The sequence below is a fragment of the Notothenia rossii genome (genome assembly GCF_949606895.1).
Source record: "Notothenia rossii genome assembly, chromosome: 8".
NCBI lineage: Eukaryota > Metazoa > Chordata > Actinopteri > Perciformes > Nototheniidae > Notothenia > Notothenia rossii.
The window spans coordinates 63369228-63393688 of record NC_136906.1 but is presented as its reverse complement, the minus strand read 5'-3'; the positions used below and the strand labels follow the sequence as shown (position 1 = coordinate 63393688).

Here is a 24461-nt window from a genome sequence, read left to right as displayed (position 1 = left end):
TGATTTTTAAGAGAAGGTCAAAAACAGAACGATTATGAAAAGAAAATATAAAGAAAAACGATATAACATTAAAAAGAATAAAGACAAATATAAATATTTTTAAAAAAGTGGAGGACTGTGTACATTTTAAGAGAAGTAGGGGTAGTATATAGAAATGTTGACCGCATGATGTGCATCAATGTTAGTGGGGGATATATTTTCAGTGACACGCGACAATTGGGTTTGAAAACATTTAATATTACATTTTCCTTAGCTTCTTCTTTAATGAATTGTTATCAGAGACTTCATGTCTTTCCACTGGCTTCAATATCTTGTGAATGAATGATATATTAATTAAACACACATCACTATGATCTAGCTTTAGAACACAAACATCCTTTTTATGTTCATCCTATATTTGATGTTGAATACATTAATGCCTTTACTTATTTATTACCACCCAGACGCACTGAATGACAGCTTGTTGAATGTCATCTCATTGAATGGTAACATTATATTGGTGCACTGTTCCTTTAAATGGAGGGAGAGGATGGGTAGAGGGAGAACAAGAGAGGGAGAGAGGAACAGAGATGTAGTAGAGAGAGGGGGGTTGAGAGTGCACTTTCTCTTTGTCTTGTAGAGGTGTGCGGGGTGATCGGGATTGGACCGATTAAAAAATAAATAAAGAAGGAAGTTCTGAGGAATTTACTGAAAAGAGCCGCAGATTTTTCAAGGATTTTTTCCCATATTTTTTTTAAGGAGGATCTGTCTTTTCTGAAAAACATGTTGGACATGTACACAAATAGCAGATATCAGTGATCTCTGATGCTCACTTTTAAAGGACTTGAAAGAAGATAGGTCAACTGCCCAAAAGAGATTTTGGGACTTAAAAGCTCGACCAATCTAAAGGGAAATATACAGAATTCTATTGTTTTCCTCTGGAAAAAAGTTGAACAAGTTTCTATGGAAATACATTTTTTTTTCCTGATCAGTTTACACTACTTTAGACAACCTGTTGATGCACCTCCCAATCAACGTTGATCAATTACAACTGCCTCTACTCAATCAAGGGGGAGCGTGACAAAGGGAAAATCATTTCAATCTTTTTGCAGAAATCTACCTCAAATACAACTATACAATAACTATTTTCATTATTTAGACATAAAACACAAAGAAGGAGAGAAATGGCACAGAAAGAAGGAGGAGGGCGTGTCAAGACCGGGGACCATCTTGGGGCCAAAGCCATAGCAGGGGCCCCTACAGCAGGTGGAGGAGTGGTGGTGGAGGTCAGGGAGAAGAAAGGATCTCTGCGGGCAGCGATACCCACAATGCCCTTCCCTTTGGCCGTCATCTGTCTGTTTCTGAACACCTTCATACCGGGACTCGGTAAGCTGAGAATGACACTGCCGTCTTATCTCCATGTGTGATTTGTTTTGAAATTGAGAAAATGCAGAAAAATAGGCAGAAGATTATGAAAAGACAGCAAGAGAGAGACCCAGGGATGCCAGCCAATAACAAGATAAACAAACTAGAAGGCAATCTGAGGGGAATATGCAACCATAAAAGCTTTGTGGAAAGTTTGGAAAATAAACTTGAACTGTCTCCAGCTTGCTTTCTAGTTGTTCCATTGCTCTGCTTTTTTCCTTCACAAAGGCAGGGAGAGATGTGTGTGAAAATGGTAAAGAAAGGTGGCCAGGGACTCCATTCACACCCAGCGCTATAATAAGGGTGTCAGGAAAAAACAGTCTGCCGGGTGTTAATGCACACAGTAGTGAAATGTGGTGCAATTACTCTGGGTATGAAGCTTTTGCTTATGATGAGCAACATCATCACAGCAGGTGGAGACATTATCGCTGTAAACTCTTTGCGTTGTTATAATGGGTAGAAGTCCTGACGATGTAGTTTAAATATATGATATTAGATGCTTATTTGAGAACAAATGTCAACTGTTTCAGGTAAAGTATACATAAAGTTATATAAACTGGGAATTATGGCATGTTTGTTGACTGTTTTAGCTGTACAATGATACACAAGATTCTTCCTGTAATTTGTGGTGGAAATAACTACAGAGAATTGTAGGTCTACAAAGGCAGAATGGAGAGCACCTGTGTTGTACAGTCTTTCTTTGGTTTTCATAAGCAGCTTGACACGCGTCCTTGAGACTGTCAAACTTTGCAAAGGCGACGCCCGTGTGTAGAGCTGCACGGTAAGTTAATACAATTAAAATCTATCATTGTGTAGTGGGGGAACAAGCCAAACAGTATGACAGAAATATGAAGGACTTTCTGGTGTTAAAGCACATGATTGAGAAACACGTCTAATCCCAAGATAAGGTATTCTAAGAAAATCAGTTTACTGTACTGTTTCTGTGTATAGTAGGATAATGTAACATCCAGTAGCTAAAAAACACATGTTGGTACAGTATATAGTAATCACGTACAGTTAATACTCTATGTAAGTTAGACACAAACACATCTCTGTATGTCATACGCCATTCTGAATTAGTTCAGTGGATCATTTCAAAAGCAGCTGAATTTACGATAATAAAAGTGAGGATTCTTTAAGAATATTGGTAGCAGTTAATGAAATAAAAACATTCACAAAAATCAAAATTCAGGTTTTTTGTTCTCTGACTGACATTCACATTCAACAGTCTATTTGCCTTTCCACCATAACTATATCTAACCACTGACTGCTTAGAAAGATGTCACAAACAGGGAAAACAACATCAGCAAACACCATGAATAGTTGCCCTGAAATGTTAATATTTTATACAGCCTCCCCACATTTCTTTACAAAATGGTCCCAAACATGTATGTAGAGCATCAATGCAACACCTCGTGTGTGTGTGTGTGTGTGTGTGTGTGTGTGTGTGTGTGTGTGTGTGTGTGTGTGTGTGTGTGTGTGTGTATGTGTGTGTGTGTGTGTGTGTGTGTGTGTGTGTGTGTACAGTGTGAGTGTGTTGGTTGGCCTGAAGGCCTTGACATTTCATTGAATAGCTGCAGCTAGTTGCCATAACGACGCTGACTGAAAACACAATGCTTGCGTGTGTTTGAGAGTGTGTGAGTCAATGCTGTTTGGGTCTAAGGGAAGAGGCTTCTTCTCTTCAAAAATATTAACAATGTAAAATGACAAATAACGCAGGACACTTTTATAAAATAACAAACTGTAGCACCTGGCTCCTTGGTGTTTTATACCTTCGACTGAGACATGAGGGAAAGCTTTTTCCTGAGAAACATTGCTGGATCACTGAAAATAAAAATGGTGTCTGAAAATAATGACCAGATGGCATAATGTAGTGTGTAGGCTACTTGTTAACATTTGTCCACTGTCACACTTATTTGTTTTTGCAAAAGAAATTGTGCATATTTACTCTCTTTCCAAAGTTGAACAAAATGTACTGTAAAACACCTAATGTTTACAAATTAAGGATTTGATCTATTATTTGTGAAATCTTTAACGAAAGGAAAGTATACAATTGTGACTCTTAAAGGCAGTTTGTGATTTTAAGGCCATTACATCTATATACTCGTTGTGGTTTTAAAGGTCCCTTTATACTTTTTTTCATCAATATATTATAGGTCTCATACAAAACATGTCTCTGAAGTGTTTGGCTCAAAATACCAAACAGATCGTGCATTGTAGCATCCCATAATCCCCTCTGTTTCAGCCCTGCTTCAAAAGAGCTGATTCTCTGTCTGTTACTTTAGAGGAAATTAAGGAGCCACTCCCCACGCCCCTCTGAGAGATGATTGGTTATGAAAAAGTGGATTTTGCATAATAGGTGACCTTTAAGAGAGACAGTCTAGCTGCTGTTTCTTTAGTCTTTACGCTAGGCTAACTGCTGCACTATTTTTCATCAAAAGTATTAATAAAGAAACAGAAACAGAACTATAATTGTATAAAAAGGGGTGTGTCCTACTTGTCCAGTGTATTAATGCAACGATACATTGATTTTGAGTCGTTGGGTCACATGACACTTGCTTAGAATCAGTACTGTGATTGCTGTCAGGCTTAATAAAGGCTCTCTCCTGCAGGAATTGGAGGTAATTATGATTTATTTGCTGCTGCTAGAAGTGAGAACATACCCAGTGATGCCAGGATGATTTAATGAACATCTCCAATGTTACTGATGTTGGTACTGTATATAAAGGGAGGAGTAGTTCTGATTATAGAGACCCTGCACAATGAGGACCGTTTTTGATCAACTAATCAAGTAACAGTCCCTGGTACTTTTTGGCAAAAGACTATAATTGTACATTTCGTCAGTTACACAGTTGTAATGTTATTGACAGATTCAAATGAACCATTGAAAATGTGCATTGTATTCCAGGCGGCACGTATCTTGCTTATGCTAAGGCTAAACATATTACTATAATACCTAATTTGGCTAGTTTTATCTTGTTTAAAGCAGGGTAGGTGAGAACTGTATTTTTTTCAGCAGCGCGTTTCCAATTTCAAGGGATTCCAATTGGAAATGTTAGTCATTGTGTTATAGAGTTACTAATGAAACACTTGTATGGCAACCTACTGAGCAGTACGGCTATAATATGTTGATTATATTTTTTTGTAGCGCCTCAAAATACCCTGAAAAAGACTGCGTTGTTGTAAATGTAATCCTTCTGGTCGAATGAAACTCGCTTTAAACGGCTTTATAATACATTTGTTTTTCTCTCCTTTTCCCTTTTACCTCTGTTTGTTCTCCTAAGTCTCTTTCTGTTTTACTGTCTTTCACACTCTTACACTCCATCATTAACCTCCCACACTAGCTGTGGGTGCTTCGCAGAGTTCTCTGTAATTATAGTCATTAGTCTGGGTAATATACACACACACACACACACACACACACACACACACACACACACACACACACACACACACACACACACACACACGCACACACACACACACACACACACACACACACACACACACACACACACACACACACACACGCACGCACGCACACACACACACACACGATCTCCAACATGAGACATACAGGGAATCCAAGAGCTTTTCGTACAAAGTGGATTGTTGGATTTCTCAAACCGAGATGTACAAAGACTAAGTAACCCTTTTTTATTGCAGTAGAAGGGTGTTCATTTTTTTTAGGTCACCTACAGTATTATGCAAAATCCATTTTCATGTCAGTTATACATCAACATGTGTCCCCTCTGTGTAAAGAGATTCTGAAAGTTTCAGGAAAAAAGACTCGCTCACTTTTTGTCCTGATCCATTTATATAAAAACCTGTCTGAAAATGAGCTGATCAGATTTTGGTCACTTTATGATGTCATAACAATTTGTTGGCTTGTGTAACCATTAGCCAATCACCAACCAAGGTAACACCCGCCCAATTTATTACCTGAATCTCCTCCTAGAGCACCATTGTGTTATTTATAACCAAATATGTCGAAGAGGGGCGTGGGGAGTGGCTCCTTATTTTCATCTAAAGTAACAGACAGAGAATCAGCACTTTTGAAACAGGGCTGAAACAGAGGGGTTTATGGGATGCTACAATGGGTGATCTGTTTGGTATTTCAAGCCAAACACTTCAGAGACATGTTTTGTATATATCTGAGACCTATAATATATTGATGACAAACAGTATCATAGGGTACCTTTAATTAGCGTTTTACCATTGGATTTATAATAATGGAAGACAATCAATTCAATTATACATGTTAGCTGGCACAGCAAATGCCGGTTTCTTCCAACAGTAAAATAAAAAACCTACTGCTCAGTGAACACAACACACACGAGTGATATCTGAAAAACATACCAGACTGCATAAATCCTATTTTAATGTGCATGCCAAAGATGGAGGTGATGTGTAACCAATCAGCCACCAGCTTGCTGTCAATCATAGCTCATGTGTGGAGGTGGGCCGCTCCACCAGGAGCCAGAGCATCTGCTGGTGGGCGAGGCCCCCGCGACCTGAACATTTATCGGTCTGATCAGAACATATCGGCCCATGGGTGGAATCTCATTTTAGCCCACTGTTGCTCTTTTCATGAGATGCTTTGAAATGAGCGTTGGTTAAAAGCAAATGTCTTATTCATCTCTGCTTTTCCACATGTACTGTAAATGCTGCCTTAAAACAACAAAACAAAAACGTTTCCTGGGTTGCTTACTATTCTGGGATTGTGGTTGTACCAGAGTATGACTTTTTGGAAACCATTCCTAATAAGGCCATTTTTAGGGCATGTGAAAGTAAATATTGAGGCGTACATCCAGATATGTCAGAGATTATGGGACAAACTGGTAGGCCTGTGTTTCTATAGAAAGATTTATTATGACAGAGTCCTCAGTTTTAACTTTTCCTGATAACCAGTAGCTAATCAGAAAGAGAGATATGAACATGGAGACGCAGATGGAGGCATTTCCTGTGTGGCATTGAGTTGTTGCAGTATTTTTGTTCAGTATTTGCAAAAGAGTACAAAAGGACTTCTGGGAGTCAAATGTCAACGTAATCTGTTCTTGGCCTCGTGACTCACAAATAGTCAGTTAAGTGAAAAAGGAGTAGTACTTGTACATTTCTCAAAAATGATTTAGTTCTGGATGACTTGCTGTTAGTTATGACAGCACAAGTGTGCATGTGTTTGTATTATCTAAAAAAGAATTTTCTACACTGGACCCTGATGGCTAGAATTACTGGATGGCAAATGAATCCAAGGAACTGCCTTCAGGTGCCCTTCTCAGTCTGGGGAGTAACAGAGTCAGGAAGTGTTGCTGCATTTAGGAGAATTTCCTGTCACGTCCCATTCACAAAAATGAATATGAATATCTGCTGGGCAGATACAGACGCTGCAATTTTGTCAATATTCAATATCAGGTAGACCCATCATACTGAGTAAAATGCATATTCTACATATACTGTATCCTGAGGGAATGTTGTCATGGAAACATCCTGTATGAAATAATTTGATTTGTGTGCATAGATACACTCACGTGGCTCCATGTGACACATGCACAGCACACACACACACAGTACTGTACAATGAGCGGGGCGGGGGAGGTCTCCATATAATAAGATAAGGAGTTATATTGGATTTCATTTGGGCAGACAAGGATTGTCCACAGAGATAATTCCGTTATCAGAGAAGTGGATGTTAGCATTGATGTGTCCGCATCTTTCTGTGCTCTTTTCCAAGACATAGATCCACTTTATATAATGCCACATTTACTCAGGGACACTGAATGGACGTTTGAGATTATATTGCTGTGTCAAGGCATTCACTCTGGGAAAAGGTTGTTTTTTCCCGCAAATGGAACACTTGTACCCATGATATTTGTTTTTTAGAGAAACATCTAAACAAATAGATTAGTACATATCTGCATGGTGTCAGGATAAGGACAACACAAACATTGAAAGAAATGCGAAACTAATGACCTTCTCATCAGTCATTATGTCTCTCAATTCTTATACTTCATGTAGTACATATCCTTGTACACATCGACATTTGTACTGGGTGGCTCAGATTGCACACAGCTGCTGTGCCCTAACCAGAAATCACAATTGCAGCTATTAGCAAACTTAGCAACGGTGTTGTTTTCAGAATCAAATTGAGATACAGCTTTGGCGTTAGGTGCCAATTTGTTCATGTTTTCACATGCTAAACTGAGATGGCGGTGAAGATCGCCTGCAAAACATTAGCAAGTTAGCGGACTGAGGTTAGCATTTAGCTCAAATTCCAATGGGTTTGTCTGTCTTTTCAGTGAGTGATGTATGATATTGTATTTAAGTGTAGTTGCCTAAAAGAGAAGATGAACTTAGTTATTTGTGTACAATTCGTTTTTGTCTTTTCCCTACAGGTACCTTCATCTCAGCGTTCACGGTGCTGTGCGGAGCTCGCAGCGAGCTGGTCTCACAGCGAGGCGTTTGTTGTGTGTTTTGGCTGAACGTGGCAGCAGCCTTCATCCAGATACTGACAGCTGTTATCATGGTGGGATGGATCATGAGCATCTTCTGGGGAATGGACATGGTCATCCTGGCAAGTCAGTACTTATCCAGCTGTGTTTATCTTTCCATCTGACAGTCTTCTAAATCACCTCTGTTTTTGTATATTAATCTAATTTCCTTTCCTTTTGTTTGTCTGTCTTGCACATGACATGCAGTAGGTGGAGTTTATACAACAACACATTCTCACTCCCAACTCGTACTATAGTGACGTTATGTCAGGATCCCTTGGCGTCACTATCAAACACAGTGGGGGGCCCTTTAGCGTCAATTTTCAACTATCAGGGAGTCCCATTGACTTACATAGAGCTCCCTGAACGTTGGTAATAGACGAGTTTGGATTGCGGAGAAATGTTCTCCGCAGACCCATTCTCACAGCGTTTATCAACCTTTTTCTTACTCAATATCAAGCCTCACTTATTGTTTTTACTTCTTTATTTTAATTGTATAATGTCGGACTTTTGTTGCCGTCAGTTATGGGGAGAGTAGGGGCTCAGAATACTGAAATCTGTATTGTTTCATTGTTTTTTCCTTCTAATTTTGTATTATTTTCTAAACCACACACTGTTATTTACTCAACAATAAGACACAATTATCCTTGTGTTTATTTATTTGTTTGATTGTCACTAGACCACTGGGTCATGTTAAGTCCATCTTTTCTGTCGGTTTGGTGTTATAAATATCAAAATAAGATACAGTATGTGCGGATAACAAAGTACATCCATCCTAAACTAAACTGGAAACAGCAGTATATTTTATTGTGTTAACACTGTAAACTTGACAGTTTTTTAACCCACACCACCTAGTGGTTAAAGCACGTTATTGAATTTTTTTGAATTTGTTTTGTCCATCCATCCATCCATCTTCTCCCGCTTATCCGTGGTCGGGTCGCGGAGGTAGCAGTTCCAGCAGAGAGCCCCAAACTTTCTTTTCCCTGGCCACATCAACCAGCTCTGACTGGGGGATCCCAAGGCGCTCCCAGGCCAGAGAAGAGATATAATCCCTCCATCTGGTTCTAGGTCTACCCCTTGGTCTCTTCCCAGCTGGACGTGCCTGGAACACCTCCCTAGGGAGGCGCCCAGGTGGCATCCTAACTAGGTGCCTGAACCACCTCAACTGGCTCCTTTCGACGCGAAGGAGGAGCGGTTCAACTCCGAGTCCCTCCCGGATGACCGAACTTCTCACCTTATCCCTAAGGGAGACACCAGCCACCCTGCGGAGAAAACCCATCTCGGCCGCTTGTACCCGCGATCTCGTTCTTTCGGTCATGACCCATCCTTCATGACCATAGGTGAGGGTAGGAACGAAAATGGCGCGGTAGACAGAGAGCTTTGCCTTCTGGCTCAGCTCCCTTTTCGTCAACGGTGCGGTAAAGAGACTGCAGTACCGCTCCCGCTGCTCCGATTCTCCGACCCATCTCACGCTCCATTGTTCCCCCACTCGAGAACAAGACCCTGAGATACTTGAACTCCTTCACTTGGGGTAAGGACTCATTCCCTACTTGGAGTGGACAGTCCATCGGTTTCCTGCTGAGAACCATGGCCTCAGATTTGGAGGTGCTGATCCTCATCCCAGCCGCTTCACACTCGGTTGCGAACCGATCCAGTGAGTGCTGAAGGTCGCAGACCGATGAAGCCATCAGAACCACATCATCTGCAAAAAGCAGTGGTGCAATCCTTAGTCCACCGAACTGCAAACCCCCTCCCCCACGACTACGCCTCGAAATCTGATCCATGTATATTACAAACAGGATTGGTGACAAAGCACAGCCCTGACGGAGGCCAACCCTCACCTGAAATGGGTCCGACTTACTACCGAGGACCCGGACACAGCTCTCGCTTTGGGAGTACAGAGATTGGATGGCCCTGAGTAGAGACCCCCTCACCCCATACTCCCGCAGCACCTCCCACAGTGACTCCCTGGGAACCCGGTCATACGCCTTCTCCAAGTCTACAAAACACATGTAGACTGGATAAGCATACTCCCAGGCCCCCTCCAGAATCCTTGCGAGAGTAAAAAGCTGATCCGTCGTTCCACGACCAGGACGGAATCCGCATTGTTCCTCCTCAATCTGAGGTTCGACAATCGGCCTCACCCTCCTTTCGAGTACCTTAGAGTAAACTTTCCCGGGGAGGCTGAGTAGTGTGATGCCTCTGTAATTGGCACACACCCTCTGATCCCCCTTTTTGAAAAGGGGAACCACCACCCCGGTCTGCCACTCCTTCGGTACTGTTTCCGACTTCCACGCAACGTTGATGAGACGTGTCAACCATGACAGTCCCTCAACACCCAGAGCCTTCAGCATTTCTGGGCGGATCTCATCCACCCCCGGGACTTTGCCACTGTGAAGTTGTTTGACGACCTCAGTGACCTCCCCCCGGGAGATTGGTGTCGATCCCCCGTCATACTCCAGCTCTGCCTCTAACATAGAGGGCGGAGTTGTCGGGTTCAGGAGTTCCTCAAAGTGCTCCTTCCAACGCCCTAACACTCCATCAGTTGAGGTCAACAACGTCCCATCCTTACTGTACACAGCTTGGATGGTTCCCTGCTTCCCCCTCCTGAGGTGTCGGACAGTTTTCCAGAACAACTTTGGTGCCGCCCGAAAGTCTTTCTCCATGTCTTCTCCGAACTTCTCCCACACCCGCTGCTTTGCCTCGGCCACGGCTGAAGCTGCTGCCCTTCGGGCCTGTCGGTACCTTGCAACTGCCTCAGGAGTCCCCCGGGATAACAAATCCCTGAAGGCCTCCTTCTTCAGTCGGACGGCTTCCCTGACCACCGGTGTCCACCAGGAGGTTCGAGGGTTACCGCCCCTTGAGGCACCTAGGACCTTGAGACCACAGCTTCCCGCCGCGGCTTCGGCAATAGAGGCTTTGAACACCGACCACTCTGGTTCAATGTCCCCAACCTCCACAGGAATGCCCGAAAAGCTCCGCCGGAGGTGTGAGTTGAAGGCCTCCTGAACTTGGGCCTCCTCCAGACGTTCCCAGTTCACCCGAACTACACGTTTGGGCTTACCAGGTCTATCCAGAGGCTTCCCCCGCCACTCGACCCAACTCACCACCAGATGGTGATCAGTTGACAACTCCGCCCCTCTCTTTACCCGAGTGTCCAAAACATACGGCCTCAGGTCCGATGATACGATAACAAAATCGATCATGGACCTTCTGCCTAGGGTGCTCTGGTACCACGTACACTTATGAGCATCCTTATGTTCGAACATGGTGTTTGTTATGGCCAATCCATGACTAGCACAGAAGTCCAGTAACAAACCACCACTCCGGTTCAGATCAGGAGGGCCGTTCCTCCCAATCACTCCCCTCCAAGTGTCTCCATCATTGCCCACATTTGCGTTGAAGTCTCCCAGCAAGATTAAAGAGTCCCCTTCAGGAGCCCCATACAGGACTCTTTCCAGGATCTCCAAGAAGGCCGTATACTCTGAACTGCTGTTGGGTGCATAAGCACACACAACAGTCAGAGTTTTCCCCCCCATAATCCGCAGGCGTAGGGAGGCAACCCTCTCGTCCACTGGGGTAGACTCCAACAACGAAGCACCCAACCAGGGACTTGTGAGTATCCCCACACCCGCCCGGCGCCTCACACCTTGAGCAACTCCGGAGAAGAATAGAGTCCAACCCCTATCCAGAAGTAAGGTTCCAGAGCCGACGCTGTGCGTAGAGGTGAGCCCAACCAGATCCAACTGGTAACGCTCCACCTCCCGCACAAGCTCCGACTCCTTCCCCCCCAGAGAGGTGACGTTCCACGTCCCCAAAGCCAGCTTCTGTCGCCCGGGTCTGGTCCGTCGAGACCCTCTGCCTTCACTGCCACCCTTCTGGCAGCGCACCCGACCCCATCGCTGTTTCCCGTAGGTGGTGGGCCCGCGGGACGGAGAAGCGGAGGTGTTGCCCACGTCGCCTTTTCGGGCTGTGCCCGGCCGGGCTCCGTGGCAAGCCCGGCCACCAGACGCTCGCCGACGAGTCCTCCTTCTGGGCCTGGCTCCAGAAGGGGACCCCGGGCTTCCTCCGGGCCGGGTATCCTCACTTCGTGTGTCGTCTTTCATGAGGTCTTGTGAACCAATCTTAGTCTGGCCCCTTGCCTGAGACCAATTTGCCATGGGAGACCCTACCAGGAACACAAGGTTCCAGACAACTCAGCCCCCAGGTTCATCAGGGCACACAAACCTCTCTACCATGGTAAGGTGCTGGTTCTTCAGAGAGGAATTTGTTTTGTTGAATACATTATATTTGATGAAAACATAGAAATATTAAGAGTACTGTACATACAAAATAGGGGGAAAGTAGAAGGTCAACAATAGAAATATAGAATAGAAAATATCAAGAAGATACTGTAAGATTTACAGTGTAAGTGATCTCTACAATAAAACAGTTTTGTGCCGTTTAGTGCAGTTTAAATGTAAAAAGATATTAATAGGAGGATGAGCAAAACAGACAAACTAATTAGGCTTTATTTAAACATTAAAGAATACTTTAGGTTAACGTCTTCTTTTAAATAAGAAAAAAGCATTGGGGGTATCAACCAAATATTAAGCCTGACAAACTTAACGTTTAATATATTGCATAATTTGTGTTGGCACTTGACAATCAACTTTCCTGCAATGTTAACTATGTTGAAGCACTTATTTAGTGGGAATGCTGATACAGCATTCTTGTGTTTTGGAACAAAATTAGAAGGAAAAAACGATGAAAAAATACAGATTTCAGTATTCTGAGCCCCTACTCTCCCCCTAACTAACGGCAACAAAAGTCCGACATTATACAATTAAAATAAAGAATTAAAAACAATAAGTGTGGCTTGATATTGAGTAAGAAAAAGGTTGATAAAAGCTGTGAGAATGGATCTGTGGAGAGCATTTCTCCGCGATCCCAACTCGTCTATTATCAACGTTCAGGGAGCTCTATGCAAGTCAATGGGACTCCCTGATAGTTGAAGATTGACGCTAAAGGGCCCCTCCACTGCATTTGATAGTGAAGCCAAGGGATCTTGACATAACGTCACTATAGTACGAGTTGGGAGTGAGAATTGTTATGATTTTGGATTTGTTATTTTCATTTTCCACCTTTTTTATTTTTAAATGTTTTCCTCCTTTTGTCTTGTCTGGTCCTTCTTCCTGTGTTTGCCTTCATGTTGTTAGTTTCCCTGGTGTGTCTGATTGTCTGATTGTGTTCACCTGTTGTCCTTGTGTTTCTGCCTCCCCTGCCCAGCTGTGTCTTGTCCTGTGATTACCCTTCTGTGTATTTAGCCTGGTCTTCCCCTGTGCTCCAGGTCTGTTCGTCGTCGTTTCATGTCCATGTTCCCTGCCTCGCCTATGCTTGTCCATGTCTCCTGCCTGTTCCCGTCTGTAAGTTTGTTCCTGTCTGTCGTGCTCCCGGTTTTTGTTTTTGTTAATTAGTTTCTTGTTTTTCATGTCTTTTTTAAATAAAGCTCGCTTTTTGTATATTTTAACCGCACTTGGGTCCTATTTTCCCCCAACCTTGACAAGAATGTATTGTAACCAAACAATTAACAACTTCACAACCTGAACATCTAAATACCAAACTTCTGTAAAATCTGTGGTTGGAATCTGCTTTAATATTGGGGTCACACACAGGTCATGGTTAGTGTTAAGCCTGAAGGGATGTGGGAAGTTAGGAAATGAAACCATTTTTACTTTTTCCAATAGGATATCTTAATATTGACATGTATTTTCCTAAGTGGTATCCTCAAAGATTGCAGTATTAACTCCTGTTTGAACATTTGCTGAAAACCATAGAATGCATCTAATGAGGAAACAACATAAATATGACCCAAAAGTACTTCAAAAGACATGTTTTGCCAGAATGGGTTTATAATCATTCCGTACGACCACAATCTGGCTCAGTAAATATTGGTCATCATTGAGAGGGCAAAGACACCAAAGCTGTTAAATAGGGGCACCGATTTCAACAGACTCTTTTATAAAAAATAGTATCCATTGGTTAAGAATTTTGAACTTTGTTAGTTTTGGTAAGATAAAACCAAATGTATTGTCGCCGCTGTGCACAACGCTAATTTGTTTAAAATGGCTCTATACTTTACTTACAGAATGAGCAATAATGTAAAGGGTAGATAGGTAGAACAGAGATGGGGGAGGCTGGGTAATTTGACCCCCTTCCCTGTCAGAAAGTAGTGTGATCGCCTTAAGCGTTGATGTACGAACAAGCACACACACACAAAATCACACACACAAAGTTGAACTATTCTCTCTGCACTGAGGCATCCTTTGAATTACCACAGCGCTCTCTCCTTTGTGTGTACAAGTGTGCATTTGTGTGGTAATTGCTGCCTGCGTGTGCAACTGTAACGACGAGACGCCGTTACTAGAGCTCTCGTGAACATGTTTATATTATTTATTTAATGGTATAAGTGTTCACCCCCATCTTGTCTGTTGCTTCCGGTCGTCTCTGTGTTCCCTCCTACTGATTACCCAATTGTGTTCACCTGGTGCCCTGTGTTGTCTCCTCCCCCCTCACCTGTGTCTAATTGCTCCTTCCTAACCTGTGTCTAATTGCTCCCCCCCCACCTGTGTCTTGTTGTGCTGATTGGTGTGTGGGTATTTAGGCTCTGTTTCCCTGTCTGTGTAGAGTGGTAGGGTGTGTGAGATCCTGGTGGCTGCAGGCTGGGCTCACGTGAACAGCAGCAGCAGGATTGAGACTGCGTGTAATATGTTCATATTTTAATAAATGCCCACGTCGGGTTATATTTTTGGACGTTCTGCCTCCTTGCTTGGTCGGGCCGCTCAACGGTCAGTCTCACAGCAACCCAAAGTGCGGTGGTATGAACATTCATGGTAAAACCTGTGTGTGTGTGTGAGGTACAGTAATTGTGAGTGCGTGGGAGTGAGATTCCCCCTGTGGTGTTGCTCACTGCTCCAGACTATTTTTTTAGGCCTCTGGGCAAACGTCTTATTCAATTGTTGCAGCCAAAAAATATTTACCCTGGTTAGCTCTCGCGGTTAACCTCGTATTAAATATTTTATATTGAATATTAAAACTAATTTCCCTGTGAGCACTGAATGCTAGGTTCAAAATGTTGCTTCTTAGGTCAATTATTGCTCAACAATTCATCATCACACTACATGTCTTTGTGTCTGGGATGCTCTTATCCTTCTTTGTAATAATGCTGCATATTTATAAATTTCTCCCTCCGTGATGTCGCAAATTATCAATGTAATCTTTCTTTCTATACGTCCGTTTCTACAAAAGCCTCCTTTCTTCTACAGGGACCCTCTCTTCTCTCCCTCCCATCTATCTAATGATCATGGTTTCCTTTTCCTCCTACTGATCTCCTTCCTTCTCTATCTAATGATTGTTCCCATTTCATCCTTTCTCTCAGTAGTCCTCCCAATCTCTGCCTGCCCCCCGTCTCCCTCTCCGCCTCAGTTTCTTCTTCTTCAGTCTTCTTTTTTTCCCGTCCCTGTCTCCCTGGTTTGTTCATTGATTCAGCAAACCAAAGATTGTGACTGCATGTGTTTTTTATTAAATCAAATATGCATCTTAAAGCAAGGTGAGCTTTTTGAAAGTTACTGGAATGCTCTGCAGGGATTGCTTTGTTTTTATCCAAAAGGCATGTTTTAAGAGTCAACTTCAGAACACTTAGAAAGTATTCAACTCGTAGTTTTTATTGCTAACTGTCTCTTCTCTTTTCTTTTTTTTCCCCCCTTCTCCATGAAAGTTTCTGACGGTAGGTGATTTTTTCTTTTTTCTATCTCACTAACAGTGAGTTATTATACTTGCGTAGAAGCACGTCACAGAATTAATGAATAGTCAGTTTGGTAAATGTTATATGGAATAAGCCAAAACAAATAGGAGCATTTCCCAGGCTTACTTATAAAAACATTGATTCAGAACTTTCTCATGATCTTTCAACTTGGTGGAAAGGAATCACATATTATGTTTGGTATCTTAACAAGAATCTCATCTGCTAAAGCATTAAAGTTAATTATTGAACTTTGTTGTACTACATGGTCTTCATCAGTGAATGGAGTTTGCTAAATGGTCATCGAGTTGGCTTTACGAAAACTTAGCTCTTAAAAGTACAGTACTTCTCATCTGTGTTGGCATTAAAAAGGCTTCAAAGGTCCCTGGAAATTAGCCCTGACTCTCTGGTGATAAACACCACGTAATGTTTGGGAAAGCTAAAAGCCAACTGACCAAATTCAATCTGCTAGTAAAGGTGGGTGTGTTGCTAAAAAGCTACAGAAATTAGCTAGTCAAGTGAACCTTGACATCCCATTCAAAGTCATTACTTTTTTTTCTTTATTGTTCAGGTTACAGGTGGTCTAGATCAGTGTTTCTAAAACTTTTTCATACCAAGGACCACCAATAAAAAAACACTCGGGGACCTCCTAACTCCCCAAATATCCCAAAACAGGCCTGCTTACCATTCCAACAGTATAACAAATTACAGCCTAATAATGACAGCTTAACCTTCTCTGTATCGCCTCGTTCACACATTAAATCAACAATACAAATACAACTACAGATTATATAAGCATTTCGTTCAAATGCGATTTAAAATGCTCAGGGTTTACACCTCTTATGAAATGTAGACTACATTTATTACAGAGTTTATGTCCGAGCCAACAGACTCACAGATCGTTGGCTACTGAGAGATATGCAAAATACACCGCATGTAGTACGACACAAACCTCTGCCGTCAAAACAAAATACAGTAAAACTATGGACTATCTCTGAGGTCCAAGCAATTTTTCACATGTTGGGCTTGCGTGGGCTTTTTTTGTAAAAATGCTATTAAAACATGAACCTTGGTGACCATCGGGCTGGCCTGCATGGTCTGCCTACAAAACAAACATAAAAAACCTTTATGCAGCCCCAACAACAGCCTCTGATCATCAACAGACTTCATGCAATGCTTCATTGGATGCATATATTAGATAATAATCTCTAACTCCTAACACATCTAAATCTATTTTCAGCATGGATAAATGTTCATAAAAGTAATCCATTTTTTGTTCTATATGCTTCTTGAAATTTAAAAAAAACCACAGTTTTTCTAGAACAGATTACAAATCACCTGAAAATGGTACAAACAAGTGGCAACATGTGTGACGAAGGTGTTGCGCTGGGCTAGATCATGCAATCGAAACTTAAGCTCGCTCCATTGTGGAGATATTCCCGCGAGAGTGTGGAAAACTTAAATGTGTTTATTTATTTAAAATGTGAAATGTTACCAATACTCTAGACCCCCGCGGACCATACTTTGAGAAGCACTGGTCTAGATGATGATTTGACTTACACGTTAAACTTTTAAGCAAATATTTAAACTACCTCGAATTGATAGGAAATTTGATGTTTCTGTAACATTGCCAAGATTCATTTAGGGCTGTTATTTGGAGTTACTTTGTGTATACTTTTTATAACACACACATCTTCTGTACAAGGTCTTGCAACACATGAGGTAAAGATGAACAGGATAGATTCCTTTCGATGTTTACATTTTCCAATCAATATATATCGGCCGTTGCCCCCAGAGGCTAGATGGTTGTGACTAAAAGCCGATGAGTTCTGAGATTGCTTGCCAGCCAATATTTGATAAACATTCATTCATAATGCTTCAACTTGGCTACCTCTTTGCTTTAATTTCACTCAATTAAAAAGGGAATGGAGAAAGGCAAATAATGTCAATGGTTCAAAATACATTTAGTGTAGTTATCTTAAACATGTTATAACCTTGTCACCAGGTCTATAAAAGCTTGATTTTTTTTTTTTTTCTACAAGCATTCAAAAAGCATTCCTCACTATTTTCTTCCTCAGGCTATAGAGACCAGGGTCTTCCTGAGGACGTCTGAGAGGTTGCTCTCACGTTTCCTGATGGATCACATTGACCCCCTCCCCCCCCAATGCCTGAAGGTGACCTTTACCTTTGAGATGACCTGCAGCTGTCTGTCTAATAAATGCTGGAGAAGCAGAGGCATTCAAATAAATTAGCTACACGGAGGGAAAAAAAGAAGGAAGGATTCAGCTGACTGCTTCTGATTGCAAGCTGCTGATTGGTTAAGACCCATTTACATTTAATTTAAAGAAACAGGACGAGGAAAGATAGACTGAAGCTTTGCAGTCGCAAGAAAAACAATGTGTTTATATTTTGTGCTTTCTGAATTCTGTCTTTTGATATTTTTTATTTTATCTGTTTGAGATAAAACTTAAATCTGTAAAAGTTAGAGACCAGACAAAATGTTTCCTGCATAACAGGAAGAAAATAATGAAGGAGGAGGGTGATGTGTTGGCATAACGGCGTGAGAAACTAAAGATACTCGTTTGCTAAAGGTTTTTTGATCAATGGAGGAAACACATCAACCTGATTTAGCTCATAACAAGTGTTTCTAGAACCACCATTACCAATGCCTCGAATGGCGGCCAATCCACTTACTTCAGTATAAGACGTCCGTGGGTTTATTTGAAGGTTTTACTGTCTTTAGACTTTAGCATTAGCCTCCTATGTGATTTAGTGGCCTTTCTTTGGTGATATTAACCCCATGTTGCTGCAATGTTTCACTTTGAGCTTCTTTAAATTCGTTTGGCTGACTTTCCTCTTAATCTGACAATCACTGAGCCTAAAATCAACAATTATTCAGGCAATAAATGTGGAGCAAAACATGGCGAGTATCAATGATATTTTAAATAAGATGGTGGAATTATTTACAACCAGCCTATAATTATTGAAGCTACAATATTATAGCATGCCGAGTCTCACTGCAGGTCACAAGATGGATGTTATCCTAAAAGTTACAGGAATGTGTGCAAAATGATTAATTCAACCTGTGATTATTTGATTAGAATTTCCATACCTCCATGTGGAAACAAGTGTCAAAAGGATATTACGCATTATTAGAACATAGAATCTAATAAAAAAATATGCCACTCTGGAGAATTGACTCTGAAGGGCGGACACATAACGACAAAGATAACATTATTAAAATGATGATTGAGGGCATTTGTTTGAACAGTTATTTTTGACTTGTTCTATAAGGATCATCAGCCAGGATAGGTTAAGAGTTCACATAAGCAGTGCTAAACGATATTATAGTATTTTTAATGTGTATATATTAATGTTTAGGTGCAATATTGGAAATGGAGATTAGAGAATGGCCTCAGTACAATGTGTATATTTGTTAATTAGAGATGGCCAATTCTATCTCGTACAAGATTCAATGAAAAGGTTGTAATATTGAACACAACTTGCCTTGGAACTATTGATTCAAACAAAGCCATTCCCAACACTTTTCTCATGCACTGTACTATTGACTCACTTCCCTGAAAAATATCCAAAAGTATCAAAAGTCAAAGAGCCTTAAATGAAAAGGAATTAACCAGACAGCCTAAGCCGTAACACTAATGGAGAGTCAAAATCACTCTCAAGTGTGTTAGCGGGAAGCTCCGTTAATGGGCTCCAACTGGGGCTTTTTGACTAAATGCTTCTTACAGTACACACTCTAAAAGAGATTATTACTACCTTAAAATGGGACGAATCAAGCATGTCATGCAGCACATTTTTGGGAAGAAATACTTGTATTCGTGATTACTTTATTATGGTCGTGCCTTTATAGAAATCAAGCTTAATATGTATCACCTTGTTAATGTACCCTCTTCTTCTTTTGAATGATGTATCATTGATTTTCTTTGAATTCTCCTTGTATGTATCATCTTAGCCAAATGCCTTAGCATTTAGCCAATGTTTTTTCTGTTTGTGTTGTAAAGTATTTTTATGTGAGACTGATGATGATGATGATGATGATGATGATGATGAAGTCCGTTATGGTGATGATGTTTAATGCCTTAAAAATGACCAATGTTTTCCAAAACGTTTTTCTGTAGCAGTGATGCTGGATATTATTTGCTTTGTGTGGGTTTGGGAGCAAGTTATAGATCTAATTTTAATACCATTGTTATTGATACACTTCGTTTTAATGATGGTGATGTTGTGATAGCTTTTTCGATAGTAAATGAACATACTGCCATGTACAGTTTTCTGCATGCATAGTTGTGGTGTTAAATCACTGTTTAGAGTAACCTACACCACTTTTAGAATTTAGTTTGTAGCTTTATTCTATGACTTGCAGAATTGCTTTTATTTTAAATAATTAAGGGGACTGATAAAAAAAATCTTGCAATTAAAAGTTTGGTTTCTTTATTATTATTAATGCCTGCGACTGAATTGTGCGTGTCTCATTTAAGATGTTTAATTTTAAAGTATTTATTAGCAGGATTTCATCCCCCCTGTGAAGCTGAGGAATTGTTTATTCATTGTATTTAATAGCAAAATCATAAAGGCTTATCCTTGTAGGACTCAATATGCACGTTTTTAATTAAATTGTGAATTCACATCTGACTTATGACTCATTAACATATCTCTCTGAATATATTCTGAGCTTGACATGAAAACTGTCAAAGCTGTGCTATGTTTGATATTAACCCTGCTACCAAATTTGCTCTAAATCCCCTCTTTGTTTGTTTTACATTACAGAAGCTAGAGTTATGTTTAATTGAGCGGAGAGCATTTGATGGCTTTTCTCAAGCAGCATTGAGGCAATCACCAATTCAATTTTCATTACCAAAACTACACTGTAGATATTGTTCATATGACAATTAAGCCTTCAAATCTCTATACTAAACTGAAAATGAAAATGCAGGCCTAGTTCACACTCAAACAGTCTACAAAATGCTCATAAAATCAAGAGTCCAGGTGTGAAAAATAATGTGGTGTGTGTCTATCTTAGAGCCACAAGGGAGTTCACAGTTGCATCCAAACAGGTCCAAGATCCAGGTCCAGCAACTCAAACCTCCTCAAACCCCCGAGGACTAAGCTCCGTACCATGGGAGACCGGGCCTTCTGCTCGGCTGCCCCCAGTCTGTGGAACGCTCTCCCCGACCACATGAGAGCATCACAGACCGTGGAGGTCTTTAAAAAAAGGCCTCAAAACCCACCTCTTCAATAGAGCCTTTCCCTAGACCTTTTATTTATTTATTATCACCCTTTTATCTTATTTTATTCTTTTTACTTATTTATTTGTATTTATTGCCTTTTATTCTTTTTACGATGTTAGCACTTCGGGATTTGAATGCAAATATGAAGTGCTTTATAAATTAAAGCCATTATTATTATTATTAAGATGCATCTGAATATGATTCCAGTCTTCCCACCTGCTCCAGGGATCAACACAACAGTAGGTTCATGAAATACACTTTTTTGGATTTGTTTTAAGAGCAAAGATGCCCAGAACCTTTATCAAACTTCAAGTTATCTCCTCATTGAGCCATGCTCCGGTTCCGGCGCCGCGCTAGTGGCAGCAGTTACAGCAGCTCTTACTCACACTGAGTAGTTTTCCTTATTAAAAATGTCCCCTCTGTGGGACTAATAAAGGTATTCTGATTCTGATGCTACCGTGGTAGTATGTTTCGTACCTGCAACGTCTTTTTGTCCGGTCGGGTCTTGGAAGACCGGAAGCTGTGTGGTTCATAAAAACATGTTCTTACTCAATATCAAGCTACGATTATTGTTTTTATATTAAATTGTATAATGTCGGACTTTTTTGTCTCAGAGCCTCAGAATACTGAAATCTGTATCTTTTTTGATCTTTTATTCCTTCTAATTTGTTATTCTTTTCTAAATAACACACTGTTATTTACTCAACAATAACACACAATTATCTTTGTTTTTATTTATTTGTTTAATTCTATAATCTCGGGCTTTTTTGGCGTCCGTCAGGAACTGAATTTCGGAATAAAATAACCGGAAACAGATGTAGGCCTATAAGCAGGGCCGTCCCTCCCTACAGGAAGATCATGCTGGGGCCACACCTCGCGGAAGGGGGCTCATCTTGCGGAGGGAGCCGGTACGTCTACACTACAGGCATCAAAAAATGCTTTCAACGCTTCGCCCATTCACTTGAATGGGGTGACGTAGAAGATTTTTAATCTTCGCCGAACTGCATTGTGGGGAGCATGGCATGGCTTTGCAAGCATCACGAGCATCTATCGGCATCAAAAGTTGAACAATGTTCAACTTTTGAGGCTCGATGCTTGGCATCAGCCAATGAAATCCCGTTTATGCAAATCCCGCCAGTGCAAGCGCAGCCATTGACCGCGTGCAAGCTGGGAGAGCCAGACCGCAGTTCATTTCCTCATATTCCAAACGAGATATTACGGTAGCAAATCACCCGGTTCTTTATGACCGGAACTATTTACCGGGATACAAACCGGAGGAACCAGACTTGGAGGGAGGTGGCAGAGACAGTGGGTGAAACTGATCGTTTTTTCGCCTGTTTGGAGAGTTTATATCCAGTTTACTTCGTTTTAATATTGCTATTGCTTTGTATGTCTGGGGCGGGAGATTCATGTGATTGGTTGCTCGCAAAAAATCGCCAAGCTTCAGACACGCCCAGCTCCAAGATTTTTTCATGCCTGTAGTGTAGACGGGCCGTCAACTGAGCCGCAAATGCGGCGCACCTATGCGTTTATGCTGTGCAATTAGCACCACTGCGAGGCTTCAGTAGCACCCCCCCCCCCCTCTGGGATTGGATGTTGGAGTGGCAATGCGCCAAGGTTACGCAGAGCGTAGCAAACTATCCAAAACTGGACTCGAACGGGACCAGCCCCCCCTCCCCCCAGAACTACACATGCTGGCTATTGTGTTTTTGCAAAATGTTCTATGGGAAGTCTCTACTGAACGTTTTTGTTTTTCCCACAATTAGAAGTTGCCAGTATTAAACACATTGGTGTTATCAAATTTAAAACATATAATGAATAAATGGGTGAAAATCGCTTGTTTCCATAATGGGCAGCATTAATATATACCCACATGACAGCTCATTGTTACTTTGTAATTCTACTCCACTACAATTCAGAGGTTATCCTGGTATTTTTACTCCACTACATTTATTTTAGTAACTTTGCAGATTCTGCTTAATGATGTGAAATATAAACAACCCTTAAATCAGACTTTAGTTACACCTGAGTGAAATTCAGGGAAGGTGATTGTCAAGTGCAAACAATCAGGCGAGATATTTGATAGTTGGTGCTTGAGAAGACTAAACATGTATCTGCAGATCCCTATAAAGTATATTAATTACTTGTTATTCTCTACTAATAGTTAATTAAAAACTGTATGGCTATTTTGCACACCCCTTTCAAGATTTCAAGATTTTCAAAGGTTTATTGACATATCATATACACATATACATACAATATATACAAGTTATGCAATGAATGAAAAACTTGGGTCGCAGGTTCCTCAACAGTGCATTACAAGACATCTATCAATATGTGTGTATATATACCTCCACCATTAAACTGTTATATTCTGCACATTTCTTATACTATCTACATACATAAGAGTACAATTCATATGTATAATATCAGTTAAAATAAGTGCTTTAACATAGTTAACATCGCAGGAAAGCAATATTTTAGATGTTAAGTACTTTGTCAGGCTTAATATTTATCTGTAGATACCCCCAAAGCTTTTTTCTTATTTAAAAGAAGACCTTAATCTAAAGTATTCTTTAATGTTTAAATAAAGGTTAATTCGTTTTTCTGTTTTGCACCTCCTCCTATTAATATCTTTGTACATCCTGCACTAAACTGTTTTATTGTAGAGATCCCCTAAAGTATCTTCCTGATTTTTTATATTCTATATTTCTATCCTTGACCTTTTACTTTCCCCTTATGAAAGTATGTACTCTTAATATTTTTTTCATCAAATATAACATTAAAAAATAATTCAATAGCATGCTTTAACCACTAGGCGGTGCACACAAGGTACACACAGCATACAATGCCATAATAACTTTTTATTATTAATGTAGGACACTTATGTATGTATAACATCTGATGATGTGTAGTTTTATTCATGTTTTCACATCATTTTACAGGATATTGCTATATTATTTCACATTTTTTACTTCTACACATTAATATCTCATTTGTAAAACATCACAGACAGAAAGGTATATTCGTCATTTAATGGTAAGCTATTGAAATTGTGATTCCATAGATGTGTCTCCCATCACCCATATCCCCTCACTATTCTCTCAACTCAGTATTTACATTCTTATATTCAAAGAAAATCAGTAATATCTTTAAAACTACAAGTCCTTTTCTATCAGCTGTGCACCTTTATGGTGTAAATATAACCTATCCACCAATTGGATCAAATATAAAAGTCAGCTGAATGAGTGTTGATACTGCAAGGAGACGTATTGTGTGAAGAGAAATGGAAGATGTTGTCACGTATTCAGTTTCGGTGGCAGTTCTTCCAATTTGTCCAGAAGTCTCCTCATCAGGGCTCCATAAATAGAGAACTACGGCAGATCTGTAATATTTAATGCAGCCGAACCGTGTATTACAATGGCGATTATGTGATAACTTTAAAAGAAAAAAGCAAGCACACTCGGAATAAAGTATTATTTTCTTTAAAAAAATAATAATTCGGATTTCATATCTCATTAACACCATATCCCAACGTGC

General features: G+C 40.7%; 1 protein-coding gene across 1 annotated transcript; it reads left to right on the top strand.

Moving 5' to 3' along the window:
* Positions 1-621: 621 nt before the first annotated feature.
* Positions 622-8017, top strand: stum (stum, mechanosensory transduction mediator homolog; the record flags this gene model as incomplete). Its single annotated transcript, XM_079645273.1, has 2 exons — positions 622-1365; positions 7797-8017. Exons 1-2 carry the CDS (start codon positions 1164-1166, stop codon positions 8015-8017), a joined length of 423 nt encoding a protein of 140 aa, XP_079501399.1. The 5' UTR covers positions 622-1163.
* Between the last annotated feature and the right edge of the window lie 16444 nt (positions 8018-24461).